Consider the following 25,689-nt stretch of genomic DNA (forward strand, 5'->3'; position numbering starts at 1 on the left):
AGGAAGAACAGAACCATCAGCCAAGATGAGCACAAATGCAACAGAGTGTGAATAAAGCTCTAAAGAACTGATTTCCCAAATGTGAAGCAGTATCAGTCATTATTCAGAAGAAATCTTTGCACCTCAAATGCCAGTGTTCCATTTAATGGATGTTTCTTCAGCTTCAAAGCCCATCAAATGTTAAGGATTCAATGCTCATTCAACTTTGAGCTCAGCTCTAGGAAGAAACAAATTCCAAAAACTTTACTCTGCAGCGCAGACATACTTTATTAAAATGTTTCTCAGACATTAGAATAATGTGAAAAGGACAGAAAAACTTTCAACATTAGCAAAATTATAACTGTTTCCCATACAAATGTAGACTAGACCTCTAGAGACTTTGTTTTGTTACTAAAAATTGTAAACAAATAAGGGAATCCATATTAAAACAGCTTTCTGATTTGTTAGAAAAAAACACATAAAAATTCAAGATGGTAACACTATCTTAACAACACAACCACAAGGTGTAACATGAATTCTCCTCCAGATTTAAGAACTCTACACCAGCAGCACCTAAATTACAAAGAGGTCGTAGCAACTAGTCTAGAGTGGTATAATCTACAAAAAATTCGATCCCCAAAACACACTGGAATATTCCTACTCCAGCAAGGTTTCAATCAAGAGAGACTGGTGTATAAATCTGAGAGAGGGAGAGAGGAGCATCTGCTGAACGCTCCTTGTCAGGAGCCAACAGCTCACATTCTGCGAGGAAGTCGAGATGCTTGTGACAAACCTTCCTTTTTCTTTTGTTGGTTTTTTTATTCTTTTGTTGTTTTTTTTTTTCCTTTTTTTTTTGGTTTTTTTTTTTTTTTTGGTGTTTTTTTTTTTTTTTTTTTTTTTTTTTTTTTTTGTTTTTGTTTTTGTTTTTGTTTTTTTTTTTTTCCAGTGGCAGAGGAAGTTTAAGGCCATCAGACTCGCAGAATTTAAAAATTCACAGACAGGAAAATAACGTTGTGCTTCTCAGAAGGCTCAGTTCTGCAGGCAGGGATTACCACGGCTGGAGGAGCCTGGAGTGGCTGGAATTTCACATGACCGCACAGCTTCTGTTGGATGCCCTTTGCTCTGCCTGTTGAGAACATTTAAAACCAACAACAACAAAAAAATCACCCAGAAAAACCCCCCAAAAAACCAACAACCAACAAACCACCCAGCAGCAAAATGCTCAAACTGCTTTTCTACTCAAAAGAATCTATTGTGCTTTTTAATATATAGTATTAAACAAGTATATATTAATTTTATATTAATTATATATTAATTATAACATATATTGACTATATATTGACTATATATTGACTATATATTCATTATCTCTCAAACATACATTAATTATATATTTTTATACACTCAATTTAATTTTTAAACATTTAATTATATTTAAACTATATATTTAAATTAGATATTATTATATTTAATATGTAATTAAATTAATATATACATATACGTATATATACATACATATACACACAGATATATATATATATACACACATATACATATATACACACATACATGAAATTATTGCCCTGGCAGGGTACAAACAAGAGACAGCAAAGCTGTACAACCTGTTTTATCCTGGAATTAAAACAATGTTACATGTCCTTTCCTATGGAGGAGTAATAAGACAACAGGCATCAGAAAAATACAAATAATTTCTGTATTTGAATCAGGGAGCATAAAGAAGAACCTTGTGAGGTTCTATATAATAAATCTAACATTGCTGATTTCCAACACAGTCCTTGGTTGTTTTTTTTTTTGATCTTCAGAACTTCATTTTTTTCAGCATGCCAGGCACATTTTCTCTCAAAGAGTTTTCAAATCTCAAATTATCTCAATCAGAGAAAATATGTATGTATCTCTCTTTATCAGAGAAAATATTTGAATATAAGACACTAACATGGCTTTCTCTATGAGAGATGAAGAGAGATTTAAATTCTGAAAACTTTCAGTAAATTTAGCTGCTTAAGCCAAGCTCTACTATAAATTGGCATGGGGGGGAATCTTAAGAGGAACAGAGTTTAAGGGGAGGAAAAAAAACTCCCCATATCTTAAACTTTTTAAAAAATGTACTTCTCTGCAAGAGGATATGTTAGGCAATATTTTCAAAAAGACAGCTCCATGCTTTCCTTAATTACTGATTTTAAAAAATAAAAGAACATCTGCACTCAATTTTTAATTTTTTGTTTTAAGAATTCATGACTTAAATCTCAAATTTTTCAACATAAATAACCTTGTTAGTCCTAAAAGAAAATACCTGCTGACGGTGAATGTCTTCCTCCTCCAGAGCTTCAGCTACTTCTTCCTCAACTTCTTCATTTTCCCCTTTACGTGCTGTTGTTTCGAACACAGTAATTCTTTGAGCAACCTCCTGCAAGACAGTTTTAAGACTTGAACTCTTCAAAAAAACAACAATTACAAAATCTCCTGTTTCTCACCTGCTCAGGACTTCTGAGAAATGAAAGCTCCAGCTGCTGGGAGAACTCCTTGTACTCATTTTATTTGTAAACTTCTCAAGCATTAATCATAAGCAGCTTAGTTTTAAATATCTTAAAGATTAAAAGGACTGTTTCTGACAACAGTCATCAAGTCCTTCCAAAATATGATTTTTTCATATATATTTAAATATTTTCTTTCACTTGCAGCATGTCACAGCAACTATCCCATCCCAATTTTTAGTAACCCCTCATTGTTTCATGTGGATTTCTCTGTGTGATTCCCCATTCCTCATAAGCACACAGGTTTAAAAAAAACTGATTTAGAAGACTGATCAAGAATTTACCAAAAATTTCTTTTCAAGGTGTGTTCTAAGGCACTGCCCAGCTCCTGCCATGAGGAAGGTGCCTGAATATGTAATTTTTTCACTATTTAGACTCAATACAGAGTAAAAAAAAAATCACGGGCTTCAGTAGAGGCATTTCTAAACTGCAGCTAGTTCTCCAAAAGGAGAAAACTTTACCAAAAAAACCCCTGCAAGTGCATTCCTGTATGGATGCCCTGATCTGAATCCTCGTAGGTGATGCAACCTAGAGAGAGAAAATATCTCACACAGATCTGGGGTGCTTTACCTCTCCCTGAGAATTCTTCAGCACAACTTTCACATCTTCCCCGGTGCCCCAGGAAAGCTGGTTCTTCCACATGAGGTCAGTGGGAGGGTTCGCAGTTACTCCGGCATTCGCAGCCCAGATCTGACAACACAAATCACACAGGAACATTTTTTGCCAGGCTTACCACATTTCCAAACCCAGTTAATGTTATTTCATTTAAGTGACGCTGTGAATCCCTTCCAGTGAGGAAAACCAAGCAAATCCTAAAGTTTTGTACAATAAAACACATCTTTTTTTTTTTTAATGCAGGGACTTCAGAATATGTAATGTGATGTAAAATTTTCACCTGCACATGGAGAAAATTAGCGCTTCACTCAGAAAATTCTGAAAAACATCTCTGTATTAATTATCCCAGCAATTAACACAACAAATGCCCCGCACAAACACAGGTGATAACTTCCTGAAAACATACAGAGGAAGGACAAAACTAAAAACCCTTTTGTCTTTTTCACCCACAGAAGTTGGCCATTCCAAGTGAAACCTGACCACTTACTGTAACAGTCTGGCCTGCCTTTAGTACGTATCTTGAGGCATATCTGTAACTTGCAGAAGTGTCTCCTATTTTTCGGATCATCTCCCAGCCTCCCATAGGTTGATCCTAAAAAAAGGGAGAGGAAAAAGAAAAAAAAAATTTAGTATTTCCACTAGCATTAATTTTTTCTGCTATGCAATGTAGTGTGTTTTATCTTTAAGGCTGTGACACGCATAAAACTTTCAGTGAATGGGTTTATTATCACTTGATCTTCGGCATGGAATTAGAATAATTTTAGGTTAATTTAGCTTACCTCTTATTTGAAGTTAAAGCTTAATACATTCTGCCTTTGAGTTCTGATGTTAACTAATGTTTATGATTTGCATCAGTTTTGTTATCACTTGGGACAGAGAAATACATATTAGTAATAGGTGTTAAATATTAAAATCCCCTTACAAATATTTATTGTTTTTTTGAAGCACAGAATAGCAAGCAGGCTTCCTAGAAAACAAAATATTGCTGTTAGTATTCTTGAAATATTTTTACATATGCGCATTTGCCACCACATACTCCCTATATTATTTTTTTTCCTATCAACTGCTTGATAAGTATTAACAAATCATATACAGGTCATCTTTACAGAATGACTCCTTGAAAACAAGAGTAGGTATTTTTTAAAATTTTTTAAAAACAAGGATTTTTTCAACTCTCCCACAAACACAGGTTCTGATCATTCAACAGCTCCCACTGTCAGTTAAAATTATCTAAAATAAACAATCTTATATAATTCAATGGATGCTGACATTCAGTTTGTCATTGCACCAACACATACCATACTGAAGAGTGTTTTTCAAAATTTTTAAATCTATTTATTTACATAAACTGTCGAAACACTCATGAATATTCCCCAAGTACAGTTTATTACACAGTTTATTACACTGCACTACAGGGAATTGCTCAAATATCTAGACCCTCTGGAAAAGTGCTAAAAACATGAACCACCCATGGTTACTGGGAACAAAACTGATGCTTCTCCTTCCTTATGAAACAAGGGATGTGCAGGGTAATTAAATAAAAGGTGGGGGGAAAAATCTATGTGTTAAACAAGCATATGTGTGGGGGGAAACTCAAAAAATCCCTCAAAAAAGCAAAAAAGGGGCAGATTCTGACTCACCAGAAATAGTTTTTGACCTGGCTGAATTGAGTCATCTACACAATGAAGTGTCTAGACCAAGAGAAATGTCAAGGTTTCTTGAATTCACTAAATGAAACCATTGCTCTCCAGGTGTGGTAATTACAGGTAATTAAAACCCACATGATCGCTGTCTGGAGGAGCCTGTCCATATCCTCACTGATTAGAGGGGACTGGGACACTTGGAACCAGGCCAGCTCATCACAACAGGCTGCCTTTTAGTGAAGATAAAGGAGGGAAATGTGCTGTATGTAACAGCAAAATGTATGTAACAGCAAAATAAGGAAGTGGTTATTATTTATCAAAGAGTTCTTCATTTGTGTAGATGTGTGTACCCTCCCAACACAAATTCTAATCTATTCACAGAACCATATAATCTCAGTGGTCACTGTAGCAGTGGCTTTGGCATGGGAGTTGAGGGCTCGTAAAATTGTGTGTGCAGCCAAGGAAGAAGAAAAACCATAATTTAGGGAAGCTCTATGCAGATACAAGGGACATTGGCAGTTAATTTCATCTAGACCTCTATTCTGCATATGTATTTATTTGTTTTGAGCCTTTTTAAGGCAGAAAAAGTGCTGAAAAGGCATCTAAAGCAGCCTGGTGTCTGCTTGCAGTATTTCTGATCAGGAACAATGTCACCTGTACCGTTTTACAGGTGCATTGCTTGCAAGGCAGAACGCAGAAGTGCGAGGTAATGATTTGGTGGACGGGCCACCTTGCAGTAAAACAAAAGCACCAAAAATCCTTGGGGGAAAGCCACCACCAATCCAGATCAGTGTGTGAAAGCTTTCTTTGGGACACACCAGCTCCTTAATGCCACAAGCTCTGGGATCAAAGTGAAGCCTTGGGAGCGGCAAGGGCACCGAGGACTCCCTCTACTCGGGACACGCGCGGTCACTTCCAAACCTGCTCAGAGATGTTCTTCAAGCGAATGAACTTCCCGTCCACATCTATCTCCTCGATGGACACGTTCCCCGTGGCAGAGGCAGAGTGGGAAATGCTCACGCTGCTGCTGGCCTCGGACTCCTCCACGTCAATCCTCCTCCTCTTGCCGCCGGCTGTGCGCACACTGCGGCTGGACGAGGCGTGCGAGACGGTGACCCGCGAGGAGGGGCCGGGGGACAGCTTCAGCCTGGCGTGGGCAAGGGAGAGAACACACACACACACACACAGAGCACATCAGAGAACAGGGGGCTCAGGGAGGGCCCTCCCTGCCCTCCACAACCCGCTGGCAGGAGGGCGACGAGAGCTGGAGGCCGGGGTGCGCTTGCGGGGAATGCGGGACAGAGCGAGAGGGAAGAGCTGAAGTGGGACAGGGATAGTGCACACTGGGCGTCAGGAGGAATTTCTTCACTGAAAAGGCAGTCAGGCTTTGCCCAGGGACGTGGTGGAATCATCATCCAAACATCCATGTGTATGTGGCACTTGGGGACACTGGGGCACTTGGGTTTAGTGCTGACCACAGAAGTGCTGGGTCTACAGCTGGATTCACATCTTTCCCAGCCTTAAAGGTTCCATGATTTAGTTTCACTTTTTCCACCTTTTTTTTTTTAAATAAACTTCCTTCCATCTCCTCTTCTTCCCATAGATTTATACAGCAGCATAGTAAACAAAGCATGTTACATGAATAAGTGAAGGCTGAAGTACTGAAGAGGTGAATAAAATGTTGTCAAACAGCTGATTAATGCTCATGGAGCAGAGAATACTGATGGATTACTACATTAAGAGCATAAAAGCATTTCTGTGCATTTGTTGAAGACTACAAAGAAACAAAAACCCTAGGGAGACTTAAGCCACTGTGTGAAATTAATGCAAAAACACAGTGGAATAAAAGCTTTGTCTGTTCCATCCCCAAAGTTGAGAGGAATCAGCAGAGAGTAGCCCAGAACACAGTGAAGACCAAAATTGCTTTAAATGACAGTTGTGACAGAGGTGAAAATTCTCAGTACTGGAAGAACTCTGAGGCCAGATGTGGAAAAGGCAGCTGGCTGATGAGCTAGGCAATCACAATGGCTATGAGTTTATTAAAATTATTCTATACTTGGGGGAATGTGGGTAACAAATAATTAACCCTGCAACTAATTTTGCAGAAGAACATTAAGCACAACACCAAGCAGGCATACAAATGACAACTCATTACTTCTTCTCTGCTGGACCTTAGGAAAGGGGAAAAGGAAAGGGGAAAAGGAAAGGTGAAAAGGAAAGGTGAAAAGGAAAGGGGAAATATTTAAAAAATATTAAAAAGATAGATAAAAAAAGATTTGAAAAAGAGAAAAAAAAATTAAAAAAGAAAAGGGTAAAGTAAAGGATGTTTGCTGCCTTGAGAGCTGGTCTGATAATCAGTGTCCTTGGTCTCTTGATGACTTAGAACTCTGTCAGACAGGAGGAGGCAAAAACAGTGCCATGGAAAGCAGCCAAGCACCACTAAAAACTGCTTTTTAACAGAGAAGGAGACAAGAAAAGCACAGAGATAACAGAGACACCACCTCCTTGCCGTGTCTTCCCTACCTCTCCTCTTCACCCTCCAGCAATTTCCGGTATGCGTGGATCTCCATGTCAAATGCCAGTTTAATATCCAGGAGCTGCTGGTAGCCACTCAGATTCTCCTGCATCTGACTTCTTATCTCTGCAATTTCCTTCTCCTTCTCTGCCAGTGCTTTGTGGTTGTTCTGCCGCTCCTCAGCCAAGGTGGTCTCCAGCTCCTGTACTTTGTCCTGCCACTCTCTGGACTAGAGGAAAAGCATTGAAAACATCAGTGGTGGTGCAGAGAACGCCCAGCCAAGCCTCCACGTGCTGCTCCTCTGCTGTTCAGGCAACACCAAATTCAAATTACAGAAGTTACACTCTCCCATGAGTTCAAACTCACCCGTGTGTTCAACTCCCTCCTTTCCAACTCACCTACTACAAATGTAAACACATAAGATTCCAGTGAAACTTGCAACACCTTTGGGGAAACAATGACTCTGCTCTGTTTTTCTGAGATCTGAAAATATGCTACAGCACTTGAATTTACTCAGGAAAGAAAAACTGAGCTTAAGAGTTTAACACATTCCAGACAGGACACAGGAACACAGTCCTGAGCTGCGTGAGGGGAGGTTTAGTCTGGACATTAGGACAGATTTCTTCACCAAAAGGGTGGTTAGATATTGGAGTGGGCTGCCCAGGGAGGCAGGTGGAGGAATTACCACCCCTGGAGGTGTTTCAGTGCTCTGTGTTTTCCAGGTGTCTGCTTGGTGCTTTGGCTTGGTGCTGCTAATCCTGAATCCTGGGAGGCAGCTCCCCTCAAGGAATAGGGGTTGTTGTCAGTGCAAACCTGCCTGCCTATCCCCAAAGCCTCCAAGGCCTGCTCAGAGTGTGGTGATAAGCACTCCTTGAAGAAATCTGATTTGTCTCCTGCTTCAAAAATTCCATCAGGTCAGCAGATCTTAAAAGTGCACACCCAGAATGGAATGCCTATCAAAGAAAGCCCAAAATGATGGCAGCTTTAGGGTTTCCATAAGCATGCTTTCTTCTGTTCCACAGCCCCTTGAGATTCAATTTTTTTTTTTTTTTTAATTAAGGAGCAGACAGACGAACCGATGCCCCATAATCACAAGGTTTGTTACGCATGCATCCAAATTTAGGAAGTCACCACATATTCCAGAGACAGAGAAGAGGAGAGGGAGTCTCCATGTCTGACACAAGGGACCAGTATTACTGGTTGTCAATGCTAAGAGCCAGATAAGGAATTTAATAAATGGAGTTTTGTGTCACATGGAAGATCACAGCGGAGTCTACTACAGAGCTCAGTGCTGGCAACTCAAACCAGACCAGCACCAGGGATAAGAGATTTCCAAGAAAGTAAAGCTTAACTTAATGCTACTAAAGTGGAAAACAAAAGTGTCCTGGCTGACTTCACTAATGCTACCATCAAAAAACAACCCCAAAACCACAGCAAAATGGTTTATTTGGTGGAAAAATCATGGCCAAAATGACAGAAGTTGAGTTTCTCTGAACTTGAATGCCCTGAAATTAGCAACAAACACTTCTGCCAGTTCAGAAGCAAGTCCTCTGAACAAAGCTATCACTCCTGGAGTCACAGAACAGAGGCAATTAACTTAACAAACCTCTTGACTGAACCACCAAAAGATGATGGTAATCTAAAGGCAGAAATAAGATCTAAGTGGCCAAAATTTTCCATCCAACTCTGTGGAACCTCATGCACATTCATTATACCACCTGATCTTTTCCAGAGACTAACCTAGATAAAAGGAACACTAGGAAGACTCTTACAAGTATTTGCCAATTTATTTGGAAATTTAGGAAATAATATCCCCCACATTTATATTTCTCACTGGAAATACACAGAATTTTGATGCCCTATTAGAGTCTACTGTACAGGAGGAGTAAAATTCAAAGTGTATCACAGAAAGGAGCGAACAGTACTAGTACTTTATATTAATAAAAATGTTTAGATGTTTTGTTGCATTTTCAAGTGAGTTACAAAAGCTTACTGCAGAACCTACTCCTGACTCTTCTGATTTTCACTGTGGATTTCCCACTGCAGTGCACACAATGTTACAAACAGGCCAGTACAGAACATATCACTTGTCATACACTACGTCATACTTCTCTGGGTGTGATCTATGCCCTCTGTAATCTAGGAATAACCAATTTCTGCTCGAGGTCCTGCCCTACAGATGCTTGAGTACAGTTTTTTGATGTTGTTTGCTCAGTTTCACATTCCTAATCTGGGCAAGATCTTGTCAACAGTTTAAGATTTTTTAGATGTCTGGATGCAAACTGGATCTAGAATGAAAAGAGCCTCCAAATTCCATTTCTGGCTTTGAATGTTGCTTTGTAGAATTCTACACTAGGCTGGTCCAGTCAGTACTAAACTGCTCAGTGTGTCAAGAACATTTAATACACATTTGCCTAAAATTGCCTCATTTCTCCACAAAAGCCGTTTAACAGTACCCCATTTCAAACACTGGCTCTATAGCAGACTACTACACACAGAAAAATAAAATAAAGCTTGTCAAGAGGAGATATAAATGAATTTGAAACAGCACAGAGCAGGAGGAGAGAAGACAAAACCCCGGTTGTGACGCTGAACAAACTTGTGTTAAAAACACACCTTTAATACAAAACCCAACACATGTAATGGGAAGAAAAGCCCTTTAGCCCAAAGCCCAGCAGGTGTGAGCAGCGGGAGCGAGGAGGCAGAGCTGGGTACCTCTTTCTGGAGGCTGGTGATGAGGGACGACAGGCTCTCGATGCGCATGCGGCTCTCGTTCAGCTGCTCCCGGATGGTGTCGACTGCAGAGCTGCTCATCTCCGAGGACAGCCTGGCACTCTCCAGCTGCAGGGCACCCAGGCGAGCACGTCAGTTTCACAGTAACTTTCACCAGAAGAAGGAATGAATCACCAGAAACCCACAGGCCACGCTAAGCCACCCGAGTTCCTCTCTGCAGCTCCAACGCGCTGAAACCTTTCTTTCTTTAGGGCTAAAACGTGGTTACCGCGTTGGATTGCCCTGCCTGGAATTCCAATTCTCTGAATAGTTACTCTAGGATTAAAACCTTCCCTTGTAGACATTACTGAAACTGAGCTACTGAGCCCCGCTTTCATGCTGGCTAAAGTTTGTTTAATACACTTAAATGTTTATTTAACACGCTTTAGCTCCCTCTTAGTGAAATTAGTTTACATTGTCTAAACTGAAATGAGTTTACATTCTCTAAAAAGAGGCAAACTTGTTACCTTTCAGGCAATAAAAGCAAATTGGCACCAGTACTAGTGTCCTAAACCACTATTGTTTCATTCTATCACTTAAAACTTCAACAGTTTTACTTTCATAGAGTAACTAAATCGTTCCTGCTGAACACTACCACACACACTTGAGCTGCACCACAGATTTATTGCACTTGATGATGATGGTGCAAAGCAATCCAATTTATTTTTTTAACTAAGTTTCCAAAAATACAGAGAATTATACCTGATGACAAAGACCAAGGAAGCAATGAGAGGTTGCATTTCTGCCTAGACTGTATTTTAAATAATCTTTTCCAAGACAGATTGAAGGCCTGGAGATAAGCTGGCTGAAAAGACCAAAACTGATGCTAATAAATTCAGTTTATATGAACTTTTCTGATGTAAAATCTCACCCTGCTTTTAAACAATACTAACTGCAACAAGCACCGCCACAGAAACCAGGTTCAGTTGAGACATCAGGGTGCCTCCTGACATAAATGCTGAGTAACAGCAGAGGAAGGAAATTATGAAGTCTAACTGATTTCAGATTTCTGCCTAGATGAGTGAAAAACAGAAGTTACTGGGCGTTGTAAAACTTCCCCATGTTTTGTACAGGCTCAGAAAACTCTGTTTTCTATCTTCTCAGCAGCCCCATTACGAATTTTTATACATATATATTTATCACTGCTCAGTACCATGCTTAACAATTAAAAAAATTTTCCCTGAATTCACGGTAATCCCAGCATTAATCACTTTTGCCCCCCATACCACCTTCACACAGTGCTTCCTTCCCTTCTGTTGCTGCACCTGATGAGGATTAAACCTGCTCCCAAAGCGAGATGTCAAAGTGCAAACCCACACCCAAACGCATGCTAATTCCAAGCCCCTCCAAGCCGCCAGAAATTGCGCTATTACGCCAAACAAAACCGAAGCAACACCAAACAGCTGTGTGAAAACACTGCTCTCACCTTGGAACGGTAAGTCGCTTCCAGCTGTTCCTTGTAGAGATTCACTTGTGCCTCGTGCTGCTCTCGGATGGTGCGGAGGGCCTCGGTCAGCCTGTGCTCGAACTCAAGCTGGGACCCAGAACCCACCTCCACCAGGTGCGCCGAACGCTTCCTTCTCATCTCTTTGATCTCCTGTGGGAGCCACAGAAACGTGCTAACGCCCGGGAAATACGGGACTAAAGTTTCCTGCTGAGCGGGGAGTAACGCAGGTTCTAGTGTCGGACTATTCTGGCACGAAGCTTTTGGTAGAAATGGCCTCCCCAGCCTTATTTTGCAAAAGCTAGTTGTTAAAATAAGAGCTAGGATACCATCAGGTTTTTTTGGTTTTTTTTTTTTCTGAGAGTTCTCTTGCAACAAATACACCTCAGAATCATCAGATTTTGGAAATAGATCCCTCCTTTCTTGAGGTACCTTGTGTGCTTCAACAAAATCAAACTGCTGTAAAATAACAGTCAACTCACTTTCCCTATTTACTTGTGTGCTAGCCTGTGCTTTCTCTGGAAAGAAAGGGATTCCAACAATATGAAACAAAGCTGAAAATACTTCTAGCAAGGAAAAGCACACATGAAACAAAAGACCTTTGTTACTGCCCTAAGGTTCCTCCTGGAAAGACTCAAATGCCACAGGTGAAAGGGTGGGTGGCAAGAGAAAGTTCTAAGAGACAACTATTCCTCCACCTTTGTTTCCATTATTCAAGAGCATCCTATTAGAAAGGTTTGAAATTAAAAACATTGCAGGTCCAAAGCCCCTGTTTGAGTCTCTGTCCACTTCATTTCTTATAATGGGGTTATGTGGGAAATTAACCTAATTTCTCATTAACAGAAAAAGACGTGCATTGCACACCATGATCAGAATTTAAGATGAAACAACATGATACATGAGGTTATTTTACCACAAGAATTCAGAATTAAAATCATTTTTCCTAGAAAAAGGAAGTTCTTCATGCCAGAACAGAGGTAAACCCTACTCTGAGTAGGAGTTCAGACAAATTGCAGAGGTACCTCCCAACAACCTAAGCTATTTTCCTATTCTAGAATTTCCCACACCAGTTGCCGCCTTCTCTTTAAAAATGTTAATTCTTGAGGCTAAATTTACCTCCTCATACATATTTTTACGAAATTCCAGGTCCTCAGAGAGGCTCTGACAACGGTTCTGAAGTTCCACTTTCTGCAAGGTTTCTTTTATAAGCTGGTTCTTGGCAGCAGCTAAAGAAGCTTCAAGCTTTAAGAAATAAAAAAAAAAAAAAAAAAAAAATCAACACAAATTATGCAGTAGAACTCACACAGTGGCCCAAGCCTCACAGAACTACAGCTACTACATATTAAGGTTTAACTTCACAATCAAATCCCAGTATTTATCCCAGTAATATTACATATCACACATGGACACTTTTGCAGTTGCTTATACAAGCGAGTTCTATATATTTCACAATAGTAACTGGCATTAAAATTGCTCCCTAATAATTTTCCTTACAAATCAATTTTTAATACATGGAAAACACCAGTTGCCTTCTCTCCACAACTTGTCTTCTTGAGGTGGCGATGCTCAAGATTACAAATCTAAAGGCTAACAAAACTAGGAGAAGAGGTTTTCCTCCTCATTGTTCCAGCAGAACATGCAGAACCAGAGACAGAAACAAAAGGGGGGCAGAGAGAAATTGTTATTTGTCACTTATTACCTGTTCTCGTCAAGCCAATCTGCCCCCCAAAACAATTCTGAAAAGTGTCAAGTGTACTTTGAGTCTTGATCTGCTGTCTTCGCCCTAAGTAACATCCCTCAATTTCAGTATCTTCGATTTTAAGAGCTGTCTGAGCTCTTGACAGGTTTTCATCCTTTTTGGTTACAAAGTTATATTTCATCAGATTGGCAGCTCATAATACAGAAAACCACCTCACTCACTAAGAGAACCTGATGGTTAAGATATTCATTTCTTCTCACCTCTTTTATTTCATCTTTCAATTCTTTAATTTTTCCCTCCAGACTCTTCTTATCACCAAGGGCTGTGGCCAGTGAAGCTTCCTTAGAATTCAGGGCTGCATCAAGCTCATGAAGTTTCACCTGGGCTCTACTAAGGTCAGATTCCTTTTTTGCATATCTGGAACAAACCAGAGAAAGTGATTGCAAGAAAACCTAGAAATGCCTAGAAAAGGTTGCAAGAAAACCTAGAAATGTCCTCAAAATAGAGTGCTGGCTAATAAAGCAATCTGAACCTTGAACTTGAGAAACACCTGTCAGAAACATTTTGTTTTAGCTAAATTTACTGGGCTTTGGCAGCAACCTTCAGAAATGGCAAAGCTCCACAGACCCAAATCCTGTCTATACACTATCTGCCATCATAGAAATTACACTGGTGCAGAGGTGATTTCTTTATGAAGGCAAGCACAGAAGATTTTCAAATAACCTTCAAATTAGCTTTTGTGTCTAGACAAGCAGTCAAGCATGTTCTAGGTGTTTATCTCCTAAACCAGCATATTCAAACAGAGAAATCAAACAGGGGGGAAAAGTAATGTCACATAAATGCAAATTTATTATCCACAAATAACACTGTAACAGGCTACTATCAAAAACAGAAGAAAGGAAACCCATATTCATGAATCAAAGTGTCTCTTGTCCTTAGATGGCACAAGCAGCCATTAAATGTGTAACAAGTTCTTCAGCTTGGAGTTCATTATTTTTCTGCCTGGGATATCCACCCTTGTCTATCAAGGGCAATAGCATGCACAAGTCCTAGATGGTTTTAATTGAACTGTGAACTTTTTAAAGGGATGGACAGATTTAGGCTCAGTAATAATGAGAGCTGGCATGTCCTTCTTCACCTTTTACGCTTTTCTTTCCAGATGTTAAAAAAACCCCAAAACAACACAAAAGAACCAACACAGAGTAAACAGCATAATATGCAGAAAATTGGATAAATTGAAATCAAAATAAAATTAGACAGATTCAGAACACATCCACTACTCTTTTTAGTCACTGTAAGGTTGATAAGACTCAACAGCAATGCATCTCGACAAAATGAGACCTAAGGCAAAACCAACACAATTTTAAAAGCAGACACCCTCAGCTTTAAAAAATCCTTTTTTCCCCCCAAGATTCCCTGCACTTGTCACGCTCACAGGCGAGGTGCATGCACACGGAGGGATGCAGGGATGAAGTGCCTGTCTGGAGGTTTCAGCACACGGCCACACCACAGGGCAGCCCTTACGCAACAGACTTAGCACTCCTTAATCCCGATCCCTGGGATTAGCACCTGCTGCCCCCACCGCATCCAAGGGCCAGGCTGGGAGCCCCTGAGACACACAAAAACACTCTCCTGCACTCAGCTGCTTCCTCCTGCCCAGCACTCCCCACTGCCTTAGCGGGATCTCACTCCTCAGACCCACGGCCGGACCATGGGCTTGAACAAAAATACAGGATTTGGGGTTGGGGCATTCCTGCTTCCAGCTCTCTGCATTATTCCCTCTTGCACTTCCTCTTGCACCCAGCCCTGCTAGAACTTCAGCACGCAAGGAAAGTGTGCAGCAGAAGAGGAAAAAGAAGGAAGGGAAGGTGTGTTACGCATCTGTACAAAAAACATCTGTAGAAAAACCCAATCCCTCCATCCCCTATTAGGAAGTATGAGGGTCCACAGCACACATTTCTTGCTTGATCACACTTCTGGAAAAAAAAAGCTTTAATCAAAACGTGAAGAAACTGCTTCTCCTAAGCTGAAACCAAGGCTACCAAGTCAGATCCTGAAACGAGAAAATTGCAGAACTGTAAACAGTGCGCTGCTCCCCAAATTATCCTGGACTCTGAAACAGAGAGAGTCCCCAAAATGTGCCACTACCCAAGGTGGTGGATACCTTAAACTGCTTGGGTCCTAAATTGTTTTAATACAAATACCTTTTTAATGCATTTACAGACTAAGAGGCAGCTGAGAAGACCGTTCTTGCCATGCATCAGCAGAGAAAAAAGGGTATTATAATAATATAGACTAGCAACAACAACAACAAGATTAAAACCCAGGGTAGTACCTGTACCACAAAAAGTATTACCAGTTAGATCAGCCCTTTCTGGTTTGTTTGCAACAAGACTGTCTGTGCAGCCACACTGTAATTTAATGCAACAAAAGCCACAGCAGGGGATGGTGGGTGGGTGGAGAATTAAAATTAAGCACTATTAGTTGTTAGTGACATGAGCTGTCTAACTGTGAGACAGCTCATCTGAACACATTCTCAGAGAGAAAACAGAAACTGGAGCTCCACACTTCAAACGCTGGAAGCCAGATGAAATCTCAGCAACTCAACAGTGTCATCCCATCCCTGAAGGGAATTTAGGAAAGGAGGAGAAGATCAGAAAAGCCTCTGTGATTTATAAAAACAAACACCAATGTATACAGCACATACTTCACCCTTACATCCATTAATTTTGACCAGGAAAAACTTCAGCCTCTTGACAATAGATGCCTTCTTCCTCCCCAGAGAGCCAAAGCTACATGTGAATACAGCAAATGAAAAAACCTCAAACACCTTCCTGTTGCAGTGTTCAGAGATTACCTAGAACTGTGCTCCTTTTCAAGTAGTTTGACTCATGAAAGGAAAATAAAAGCAAACAAGTAATTGCTGACTCGCATCTTTTCCAAAGAAGCAGTTTGGTTTTCTCTCTTTTGACTTCAAAGTGCGTCGATCTTCTTATCCATGGAAATGTTTACAACAACCTACAATTTCCCATCATCTCCTTAAACTTCTCACTAAGTTAATAGAAAAGCCACACAAAAAAGCCTCCACTAAACAAAAACCCCAAGGAAATAATTTTCTGGCTAAGCTGACCATCTGGAGCCAGACAAGCCACACACCTAGTGCAAGGCAAGCAGTCAGCAGCCAGACCTTGGGAGGTGTAATTCAAAATTTCCTTTGGAACTGACCAAGTGCAGGATGCCACCAGCCTACAGCAGATTCTTCTCACCTCCCGCACCCCACCCACTCTTCTCTGCAGCTACTGAAGTGCCTGATCACCAAGCTAAGCATTGCCAACATTAACCAAACCCTCCTCGGAAAGCCAAGTCGTGACATAGATACACACGTGTTGCCATTCCTGATAATGCAACCTATATTTAGACCCCTATAAAATTACATTTACTGCACAGTGGGTTGGTTTTCTAGTCCACTTGTAGAGAAATATGAAAATAATAATTAAAAAAACCCAACTACAGTCATTAATTTTCTATGTTTTATTTAGCTAGCAGTCAGTTTCCCACATTTTCCCCCCATGGCAGACAAAATGCTAGGGCTGTATTTTGCAAGGAAGTGACTTAAATAACGTAAGAAGCACCTAAGAGCATTCAAGTATTTGATTAGAGACCCACATAAAAGTAACTGGACAAGTATGGCTTTCCTGTAAATAAATATATGTAATGTTGTTTCAACCTCGTCTCATGTTACCCATTTTATTTAAATATTTGCAACCAACAACAACACATCATCTCTAGTCACACCCTGCTTGAAGTCACAAATCCAACCTGAAGCTCATGGTCATCTGTGTGAACCCCATAACCCCATTTTAAGCAGAAACTACACACACAAACACATATCAAGCCACTGCCCACTACCCTGTCTTCATCACATTTCCACGTATCTGAGCCCAAATATTTATGTCCCACACTGCACAGAAGACACGCTGACTTCAGAATATAAATTCTTACATTTCAGTGGCTCGAATGATTTCACAGCAAGTCAGCCACCCCACTCCTTTCCCCTCTGGGTGCTCTATGGTACACATCCAAGAGGCGACAGATTTCAGATTAAACCTCTGAAGTTCCAATCTTTGCCTCACTTTTCAAGATCACCTACAATAACAAAAATACGCCTGAAAACAACTCAAGCCAGCTTCCTTTCCAGCTCCTCGCAGCACATGTGCACCCTGGCAAAGCCTGGAACAGGTGTCACATCTTTGCCTGCACCAACACCACATGGTTCTGTGTCGCTGCTCGGGGCACCAGCTGCACCCTTGATCAGTAATTCAAGCCACAGGCCGATGGGAAGCTGTTCCTGATATTTATTTTACTGTCTAATCTCAGCGCAGAAATGTACTTCAGAGCGAAGATGGGAAGGAAGGCCAGCTGGAGATGCAAAGCCAGCCAGCCAGATAAACCATCTCTTTGATACTTAAAATTAAAGTTTAGTTTCTTGCCACATTTACTATTAATGCACTCAACAAAACACCTGAAGATAATAAAGGAAGATTAAATCCTTTGCCAACACCTTCAATAAAACACACATTTTCCTTCAAAGTTACTCTAATCACATTGTCTCTCCTCTTCCAGGAGGCAGATGTCCCTCAACACTGGCAAACTGCCACAGTGAAACCCCAGCCTGCCAAAGACAAATGCAAACAACGGGTTTCCTAAATTAACTGGAGTTAACACCAGCTCACACCTCCTAAAGAACACAATTTCCTCACACGACCAACCAGAACTGGGCAAGTCCAGCCAGGGATTTCTGGCCATTAAGTCTCCATCACAAACATTCTTCGAAATAAATTTTCTTTATCTTGGAAACCACTTCCACCAGTGGAAAACCATGCTGAAACCTGACCCATCAGCAGAGGCACACAAACACAGCAGCCAGCCAGCCCTGGCTTTCTGAACGGCCCCTGTTCAGCGGGACCTGGTGACACAGCTGTGCCAAAATTCACAATGTGTGCCCTTGTTCAGTTAATTGCTTCCAGTGACACACGAGACCTTTCCGGCCCAGCAGTTCTCCCTGGTGTGCACTTGTGGCAAACGATGAACCCATGACACGTCTCCCCTCAAAAGCAGAAGCTTTGTCCAGTCTTGTAGGATGCGATGGAGCAGTTGGGACCTGCTGCTTAAATGATGGCATTATGACATGCCCAAGGACGACATGCCCAAGGAAGGGTGGGCTTACTTCAAGGCAGAGATCTTGAGGGCGCAGGAACAAACCATTCCTGTATCCCGAAAGATCAGTCAACGGGGCAAACTTCCAGCCTGGCTGGGAAAGGAGATCTTGGAGGAACTTAAGAATAAAAAGAGGACGTATCAGAGTTGGAAGAAGGGTCAGGTCTCCAAGGAAGTATTCAAGAGGGCTGCTAGAGTATGCAGAAAAAAAATTAGGGAGGCCAAAGCTCAGTTTGAACTCAGGATGGCGACTACTGTTAAGGATAATAAAAAATGTTTTTATAAATATATTAATGGTAGGAAGAAAGGTAGGACCAGCCTTTGTTCTTTACTGGACAAAGGTGGGAAGTTAGTATTTGCAGACGAGGAGAAGGCAGAAATGTTTAATGCCTATTTTGCCTCGGTTTTTAATGGGAAGATGACTTGCCCTCAAGACTCCCGTCCATCTGGGCTGGTTGATGGTTTTAGGGAGCAGAATGGTCCCCACATTATCCAAGAGGAGGCTGTTATAGAACTATTAAAATGCTTGGATATTCATAAATCTATGGGACCAGACGGGATCCACCCCAGGGTAATGAGAGAGCTGGCAAATGAGCTTGCAAAGCCACTCTCTATCATTTACCAACAGTCATGGCTTACTGGTGAGGTTCCGGATGACTGGAAGCTGGCCAATGTGATACCCATTCACAAAAAGGGTGCAAAGGAAGATCCTGGTAATTATAGACCAGTCAGCCTGACCTCTATACCTGGCAAAATAATGGAACAGTTTATATTACGCGCCATCATGCAAAATTTGCAGGATGGCCAGGGTATCAGACCCAGCCAGCACAGATTTAGGAGGGGTAGATCATGTCTGACTAACCTGATCACCTTTTATGACCAGGTAACCCGGCTAGTGGACGCAGGGAAGGCTGTAGATGTTGTTTTTCTGGATTTCAGCAAGGCCTTTGACACCGTCTCCCATAGCATACTCCTAGACAAACTCGCTGGCCGTGGTCTGGATAGGAATACCCTTTGCTGGGTTCAGAACTGGCTGGATGGCCAGGCCCAGAGAGTGGTGGTGAATGGTGTTGCATCCAGCTGGCGACCAGTCACCAGTGGTGTCCCTCAGGGGTCTGTGTTGGGGCCAGTTCTGCTTAATATTTTTATTGACGACATGGATGAGGGCTTAGAGTCTTTTATTAGTAAATTTGCTGATGACACTAAATTGGGAAAGTGTGTAGATCTGCTAGAGGGGTGTAGGGCTCTGCAGAGAGATTTGGAACGGTTGGATGCATGGGCAGAATCAAACGGGATGAACTTCAATAAGTCCAAGTGCCGAGTATTGCACTTCGGCCACAATAACCCCCTGTACTGATATAAGCTGGGGACGGGGTGGCTGGATAGTGCTCAGGTGGAAAGGGACCTGGGGGTGCTGGTTGACAGTCGATTGAATATGAGCCAGCAGTGTGCCCAGGTAGCCAAGAGGGCCAATGCCATCCTGGCCAGTATCAGGAATGGAGTGGCCAGCAGGAACAGAGAGGTCATTCTTCCCCTGTACTCGGCACTGGTGAGGCCTCACCTGGAGTATTGTGTCCAGTTCTGGGCCCCTCACTTTAGGAGGGACGTTGAGTTACTTGAGCGTGTCCAGAGGAGAGCAACGAGACTAATAAGGGGCTTGGAACACAAGCCATATGAAGAGCGACTGAGGGAGCTGGGGTTGTTCAGCCTGGAGAAAAGGAGACTAAGGGGCGACCTCATCACTCTCTACAACTTCCTGAAGGGTGGCTGTGGTGAGCTGGGGGTCGGCCTCTTTCTCCGGGCGATAACAGATAGAACAAGAGGACACAGTCTCAAGCTGCGTCAAGCGAGATGTAAGTTAGAATTAAGAAGCAAATATTTCACAGAAAGAGTGGTCAGATACTGGAATCATTTACCCAGTGAGGTGGTGGAGTCATCATCCCTTGAAGAATTCAAAAAAAGACTGGATGTGGCACTTGCTGCCATGATCTAGTTGAACAGTTAGAAAATTGGCTGGACTTGATGATCTTATAGGTCTCTTCCAGCCTTGAACTTCTGTGATTCTGTGATTCTGTGACATCCCTCACTGATTTGTATACCTTGTCCATTTAATCCTTTTCTCAAGAAATATGGAACTTGCAGCAATCTGAACGCCCAGCCAAGGCAACGCTGCTCTGTTGCAGGAAGTGCACTCTTACCTAAAAATAACAGGAGTTGTTACCCCAAAATAATTTGTTGCTAATTGTATCATCGCGAATTTTGAGCGTTCATGGTCCTGCTACCTACAGGCAACCTTTCTTCACCTCCATTGCTCACGGGCAAGCCCAGCAGCTGGAAATCAATATGCACAGGCATTTTGTTCTGTGGAGCTACTGCTGGAGTCTGCCACAGCCCTCCACTGGCAAAAGCGTAGCAGTCACAGTTAGTTACACAATTTTATTACAAAAAAATATTACAAGTTTATTTAAAGTACAGAAGTATAGGCATGTCTCTACAACAGCCAACACTGATAGCAAAGCATACAGTTAAGTCTTGTCTAATCACTAATGAGAACATAAACTGGAAATACTGTGAAATTTGTGCTGTCTCTCAATTTCTCAAACTACAGAAGAGAGATCTCCCTCTCCTCCACCTCCCAAGAATTCTATACACCCAAACCCAAATTGCATGGGGGTTTTTTTCCCCCCTAAGTCTTGACACACAGAGATTTATTTTCCTTTATCTCTATTCTGCCCATCACAAGCCTCCTACTTACACAACTATGAGTATCGCTTTCCCATCCCCTCTCCAGAGCAAAAATAGGGAAGCCCATTTTTTTAATCTCACTTTTCCCCCACTTAATTCTTTAGACATTTGAAGTATCAAGGGAAACCTTCATATTTTTGCTGGAGCAGAACCTATGGCTGCATGGCAAGCACTCTAGGAGAGCATGCAGCAAGACTGCTATATATATAGGAATGTAAGCAAACAGTAAAAAAATGCAATTTTCCTGAGGGATTTGAAGTATGAACAGAGCAAGCTTTTTGGTGCATCACACCGTACAGATGGCACTGAAGTCAGCAAATCCAACAAACAGGTGACTGGAGCTTTAATTTTTGTGAATAAAGAACAGGGAAAGTCCTACAGCACTTTGAGAGTAACTAGAAGTTTGAGTTTGAGACACTAAGAGCGACTGAGAGATGCCTGGAATAAAATGGATCAAGGAATTAAGAAGGATGCCGTGCTAACCAGAAGAAACAGAGTGGCACAAGAATACACCTGCAAAAATATTCAAGTAACACAAGTAGGCCAGCTAGACCATGAATGGTATTGCCCAGCTTCAGATAATCAAGTGGCAAATCATCTTTACTCCCTCCACAGAACACCTGGAGAACGATTTCTCCACCACTAGCTCTGTAAGGAAACAAAGCCATCACTAATCTCAATGTTATGGCTACCAGAATATCTAAACCACACAAACCAAACACGCCAGGAAACTTGGTTTTTTTTCCTTTTTCCTCCCCCGCAACTGGCTCTGTTAGATCCAAACTACAACAAACTCACATTTTAACTACAGCCAGTGCATACAGCTCACTGCAGTTCTGCTTCCAGAGAGGGCAAGGAAAATCCTGCCGAGAGCACACATCCTCATCTCACATCCTCATCTTACCTTGCAAACCCTCACAGTGCTCCTATGCACCCTTGTGCAAAGTGCTTTTAAGAGCATTTTTTGTCAGGTTACAATGTGATTTAACAGCTTTAAGAAGCCATGAAGGAGTGTGCTCCAGTTCAAGTGAAAAACCCCTCTGCTCCTTTTTAAGGCTTTGCAAATGGAATTACAGATAAGCTGAGATATCCCCAAGATATCCATCTTAGCACTCAAAGACGACTAAGAAACTGCATGCCCATCCACACCAAAGAGCCACAAACAAGTGGAGCCCAGGAGCCCCAAACAGCACCGAGTGTTTGTTTCACTAAACCCTCCAGGAGTTCTTGGCAATCAACACCCGCCCCCAACAAAACAGGTTTTTTGCCAAGCATCACAGGCAAATGCAAGACAGAACATGCAGATGCCCATGTCCACGTTATTAAAGCCTTGGTTCCAGCCACAAAAAGGGAATCCACCACAGACTGCGTTTAGATCCCAGCCCCACGCACGGCAGCTATGTGAGAAGCTGACACAAGAGTGTGTCTTCCTCAATAAAATCACTAAGAGATGGAAATTCGTGGCTCGACCCGGGAGTCAAGAAATGTTGGTGCCTGTCAGCAGCTACACCAGGCTTTCCCCTATCACTGTCAATGACTGCTTTGATTTAAGACTTTCACGAGGCACCAAGAGAGAACCTCCAGAATAACCAGTCTCACTAATTAAAAGCTCACGGTTTTGGTTTTTATAAATAACAGAGTCCAAGAGATATCAGAGGTGTCTGCAGACGCGGGAGAACATCAATGTGCGGGTTACACACGAAGTATCTTCCTCATCACGAAACATCAGGGCTGAGAGGGCATTTAAGACACAGTAGCAGAGGAAGAATAACAACTCCGGAGGTTTTTACCCCGCATCCCAATATTGTCACACCTTCTGATTCCAAGGCTAAAGCGCAAACGCCTAAAACTGCAGCAGCCACAAAAATCAGATTGAAGGTAAACACAAATAAGGAACCAAATAAACAAATTAATCGAGCCGAGTGTTTAAGAAGCAAAATCTAGTGCCTCAAAATCAGTTCGCGACAAAAACAGGGATCTTGGCAATGTACCCTAAAGCTGTCAATCTGGGGGATGTGCGGACACAAATTCTACCTTTGGTAACATCTGAACATCGAGGAGGGCACACAGAAATTACAGCCCCCTTTGGTTTCAAGCATGATCCATGTATTACCTAGTCAGTATTTTCACATTATGAAGTTAATCTGTTTGAGAAAGGCTCAATTTTTCGTCCCGAAGCAGCCTGAGCCTTCAAGACAGCCCTCAGTCTGTGCAGGGCGAGGTGAACACTCATGGAATCACATTCTAAGGGACTGGGATGGACTCTAAAGCCCGTCCAGTCCCCAGTTCCCACACTGAAGCAGACCGTCCTGAGCTCCATCAAGCCTGGGCTGGATCAATTCCAGGGATGGGACCATGCACAGCCTCCCTGGGCCACCTGTGCCAGGACATCACCTCTCTCACAGCCAAGAATTTCTGCCCGATGTCCCATCTAAACCTGCCCTTCTTCAGTTTAAAGCCGCTCCCATCTCATCCTAACACCCCGCGCCCTTGTCAAAAATCTCTCCGCAGCCTCCCTTAGTTACAGGAAGGTGCTCTAAGGTCTCCTTTACTCCGGGCAGCAATCAGAGCACTTCTCATTTCTGACGCTCCAGCCTCCCTGTACAACCTGTTCCAGCGCACAGTAAGCAACTCCTGCCTGACACCCAACCTGTCTGACCAAACTCTCCCCTTTTTCCGTGCGCACCGGAGCACCCCGCGGATGCTGCGGGGTCCGGGGCGCTCGCACCCGGCAGGGGCGGCGCTCGGGGCCGGCTCTTCCCGCCGGGGCGGAGCGGCGGCAGCGCTGCCCGTCGCTCCTCATTCATTCCCCCATTCATTGCCGGCCGCGGAGCCCCGGCCGAGCGCCGGCGGGACGGGCGGGGTGCGCTCCGCCGGTGCCTCCCGCGCCGCTCCGCCCGCATCCCCATCTCCATCCCGCCGTGCCACCGATGCTTCCCGGCGTTTTTGTCGCCCACCTGCCCAGGAGCTGCTCGTGGTCGGCGCGCAGCTTGCCCAGCTCGATCTGCAGCCTGGCGCGGTCCCGCGCCGTGTCGTCCAGCGTCCGCCGCGCGTCCGCCAGCTCCCTCTCGTAGATCGCCTTGAGCTCGGTGACCTCGAGGCCCCGCACCTCCTCCCGCTGGATCATCTGCCGCTGCAGCGCGCTGTTCTCCGTCTCCAGGCTCCGCACCTTGTCGATGTACACGGCCAGCCGGTCGTTCAGCTGCCGCAGCTCCTCCTTCTCCCGTAAGCGGGAGATGCGCGTCGGGCTCTGCAGCATCGCGGCGACGGCTGGGCCGCGGGTCCGCGGCGTCGTGGGCTCGGCCATAGAGCGCGGGCTTGGGGGGAGGACACCGGCAGGGCGGGGAAACAGGAGGGGTGCGACGGACAGACGGACGGGCGGACGGACCGACCACCGTCGTCGTCGCCGCCTCCAACTCCTCCGCCGGCTCCGCACCGCTCCAATATGGCCGCGCGCCCGCCCCGCCGGACCGCCCTCGCGGCGCTCCCGCCCACGTAACCGCAATCCAACCAATCGCGAGCCGCCTTCTGCCGCGGGCTAAATTCAAAACCCGCCCACGGCCGGCGGGCGCGCCACTGAGGCCACGCCCCGCCGGGCCACGCCCACGCCCCGCGCGCGCGCGTTCCCGCCCCTCATTCCGCCCCCCGTTCCCGCCCATGGCTCCGGACAAAGGGACCCGGAGCCCCCGTCCCCCCCCGCTGCCCCCCCCAGCTGTGCCCTCCTGGCAGGAGCTGTGCAGAGCCACAAGGGCCCCCTGAGCCTCCTTTGCTCCAGGCTGAGCCCCTTCCCGGCTCCCTCAGCCTCTCCTGGGGCTCCATTCCCTTCCCAGCTCCGTTCCCCGCCCCGGCCACGCCGCAGCCCCTCCATTGCCCGTGTGAGGGCCCGGAGGTGCCGCAGCCCTCGAGGTGCGGCCTCAGCAGGGCCGGCCCAGGGACGGGCCCTGCCCCGCTCCCGCTGCCGCCCCAGGCCGGCACAGCCCCGGGGCCATCGGCCTCTGGGCCCCCGGGCACCCTTGGGCTATGTCCGGCTGCAGCTATAAACCCCTCATAAATAAGGGATTTTGCTGTGCCACGTTTCCTACACAGAATTTACGTCTTTCTCACCCACAGGCTGCTCGCTGTGCTTTAGAAAACAACGTTGGCTCCTGCTGCTGCCTGAGCACGCAGTGTGGGGCTGCTTTGGAGGAATGTGGTGTCCAGGGATCTCCTGGATGAGAGGGTACAGGATGAGAGGGCAGAAGGGGCTGTCCAGGGAGGTGGTGGAGCCACTGTCCCTGGAGGTACTTAAGGAAAGGCTGGAAGTGGCACTCAGTGCCATGGTCTGGGTGACAATGTGATGGTGTTCAGTCACAGGCCGGACTTGATGACCTCAGAGCTCATTTCCCACCTAACTGGGACATGATTCCATGATTCTGTGAGTTTCAGGACTCAGAGTGCAATTCCTCAGGCGGAGTCAGCCCACCTTTGGAGTCTACATTTTCATATTCCTTGGCTGATGTCATTGAGGC

The 25,689-nt window shown here is 44.0% G+C and overlaps 1 protein-coding gene across 1 annotated transcript; it reads right to left on the bottom strand.

Annotated features, from left to right (window-relative positions):
* Positions 1–910: 910 nt before the first annotated feature.
* Positions 911–24,585, bottom strand: LMNB1 (lamin B1). The gene is made up of 11 exons (XM_058823522.1): positions 24,139–24,585; positions 13,480–13,636; positions 12,637–12,762; positions 11,503–11,673; positions 10,020–10,145; positions 7,313–7,533; positions 5,711–5,936; positions 3,634–3,738; positions 3,102–3,221; positions 2,291–2,404; positions 911–1,105 (listed from the first exon to the last, which is right to left on the bottom strand). The coding sequence occupies exons 1-11, from the start codon at positions 24,486–24,488 to the stop codon at positions 1,064–1,066; spliced, it is 1,758 nt and encodes a 585-aa protein (XP_058679505.1). The 5' UTR covers positions 24,489–24,585; the 3' UTR covers positions 911–1,063.
* Positions 24,586–25,689: the final 1,104 nt, after the last annotated feature.

This window comes from Ammospiza caudacuta, chromosome Z (assembly GCF_027887145.1).
Source record: "Ammospiza caudacuta isolate bAmmCau1 chromosome Z, bAmmCau1.pri, whole genome shotgun sequence".
NCBI classification, from domain to species: domain Eukaryota; kingdom Metazoa; phylum Chordata; class Aves; order Passeriformes; family Passerellidae; genus Ammospiza; species Ammospiza caudacuta.

Coding starts and splice junctions, on each gene's coding strand:
- LMNB1 (XM_058823522.1), bottom strand. CDS start 24,488: ATGGCCGAGCCCACGACGCCGCGGACCCGCGGCCCAGCCGTCGCCGCG. Junction 13,637..24,138: donor CACGAGCAGCTCCTGGGCAG/GTGGGCGACAAA, acceptor GGTTTGTTCCAG/ATATGCAAAAAAGGAATCTG. Junction 12,763..13,479: donor TGAAAGATGAAATAAAAGAG/GTGAGAAGAAAT, acceptor TATTTCTTAAAG/CTTGAAGCTTCTTTAGCTGC.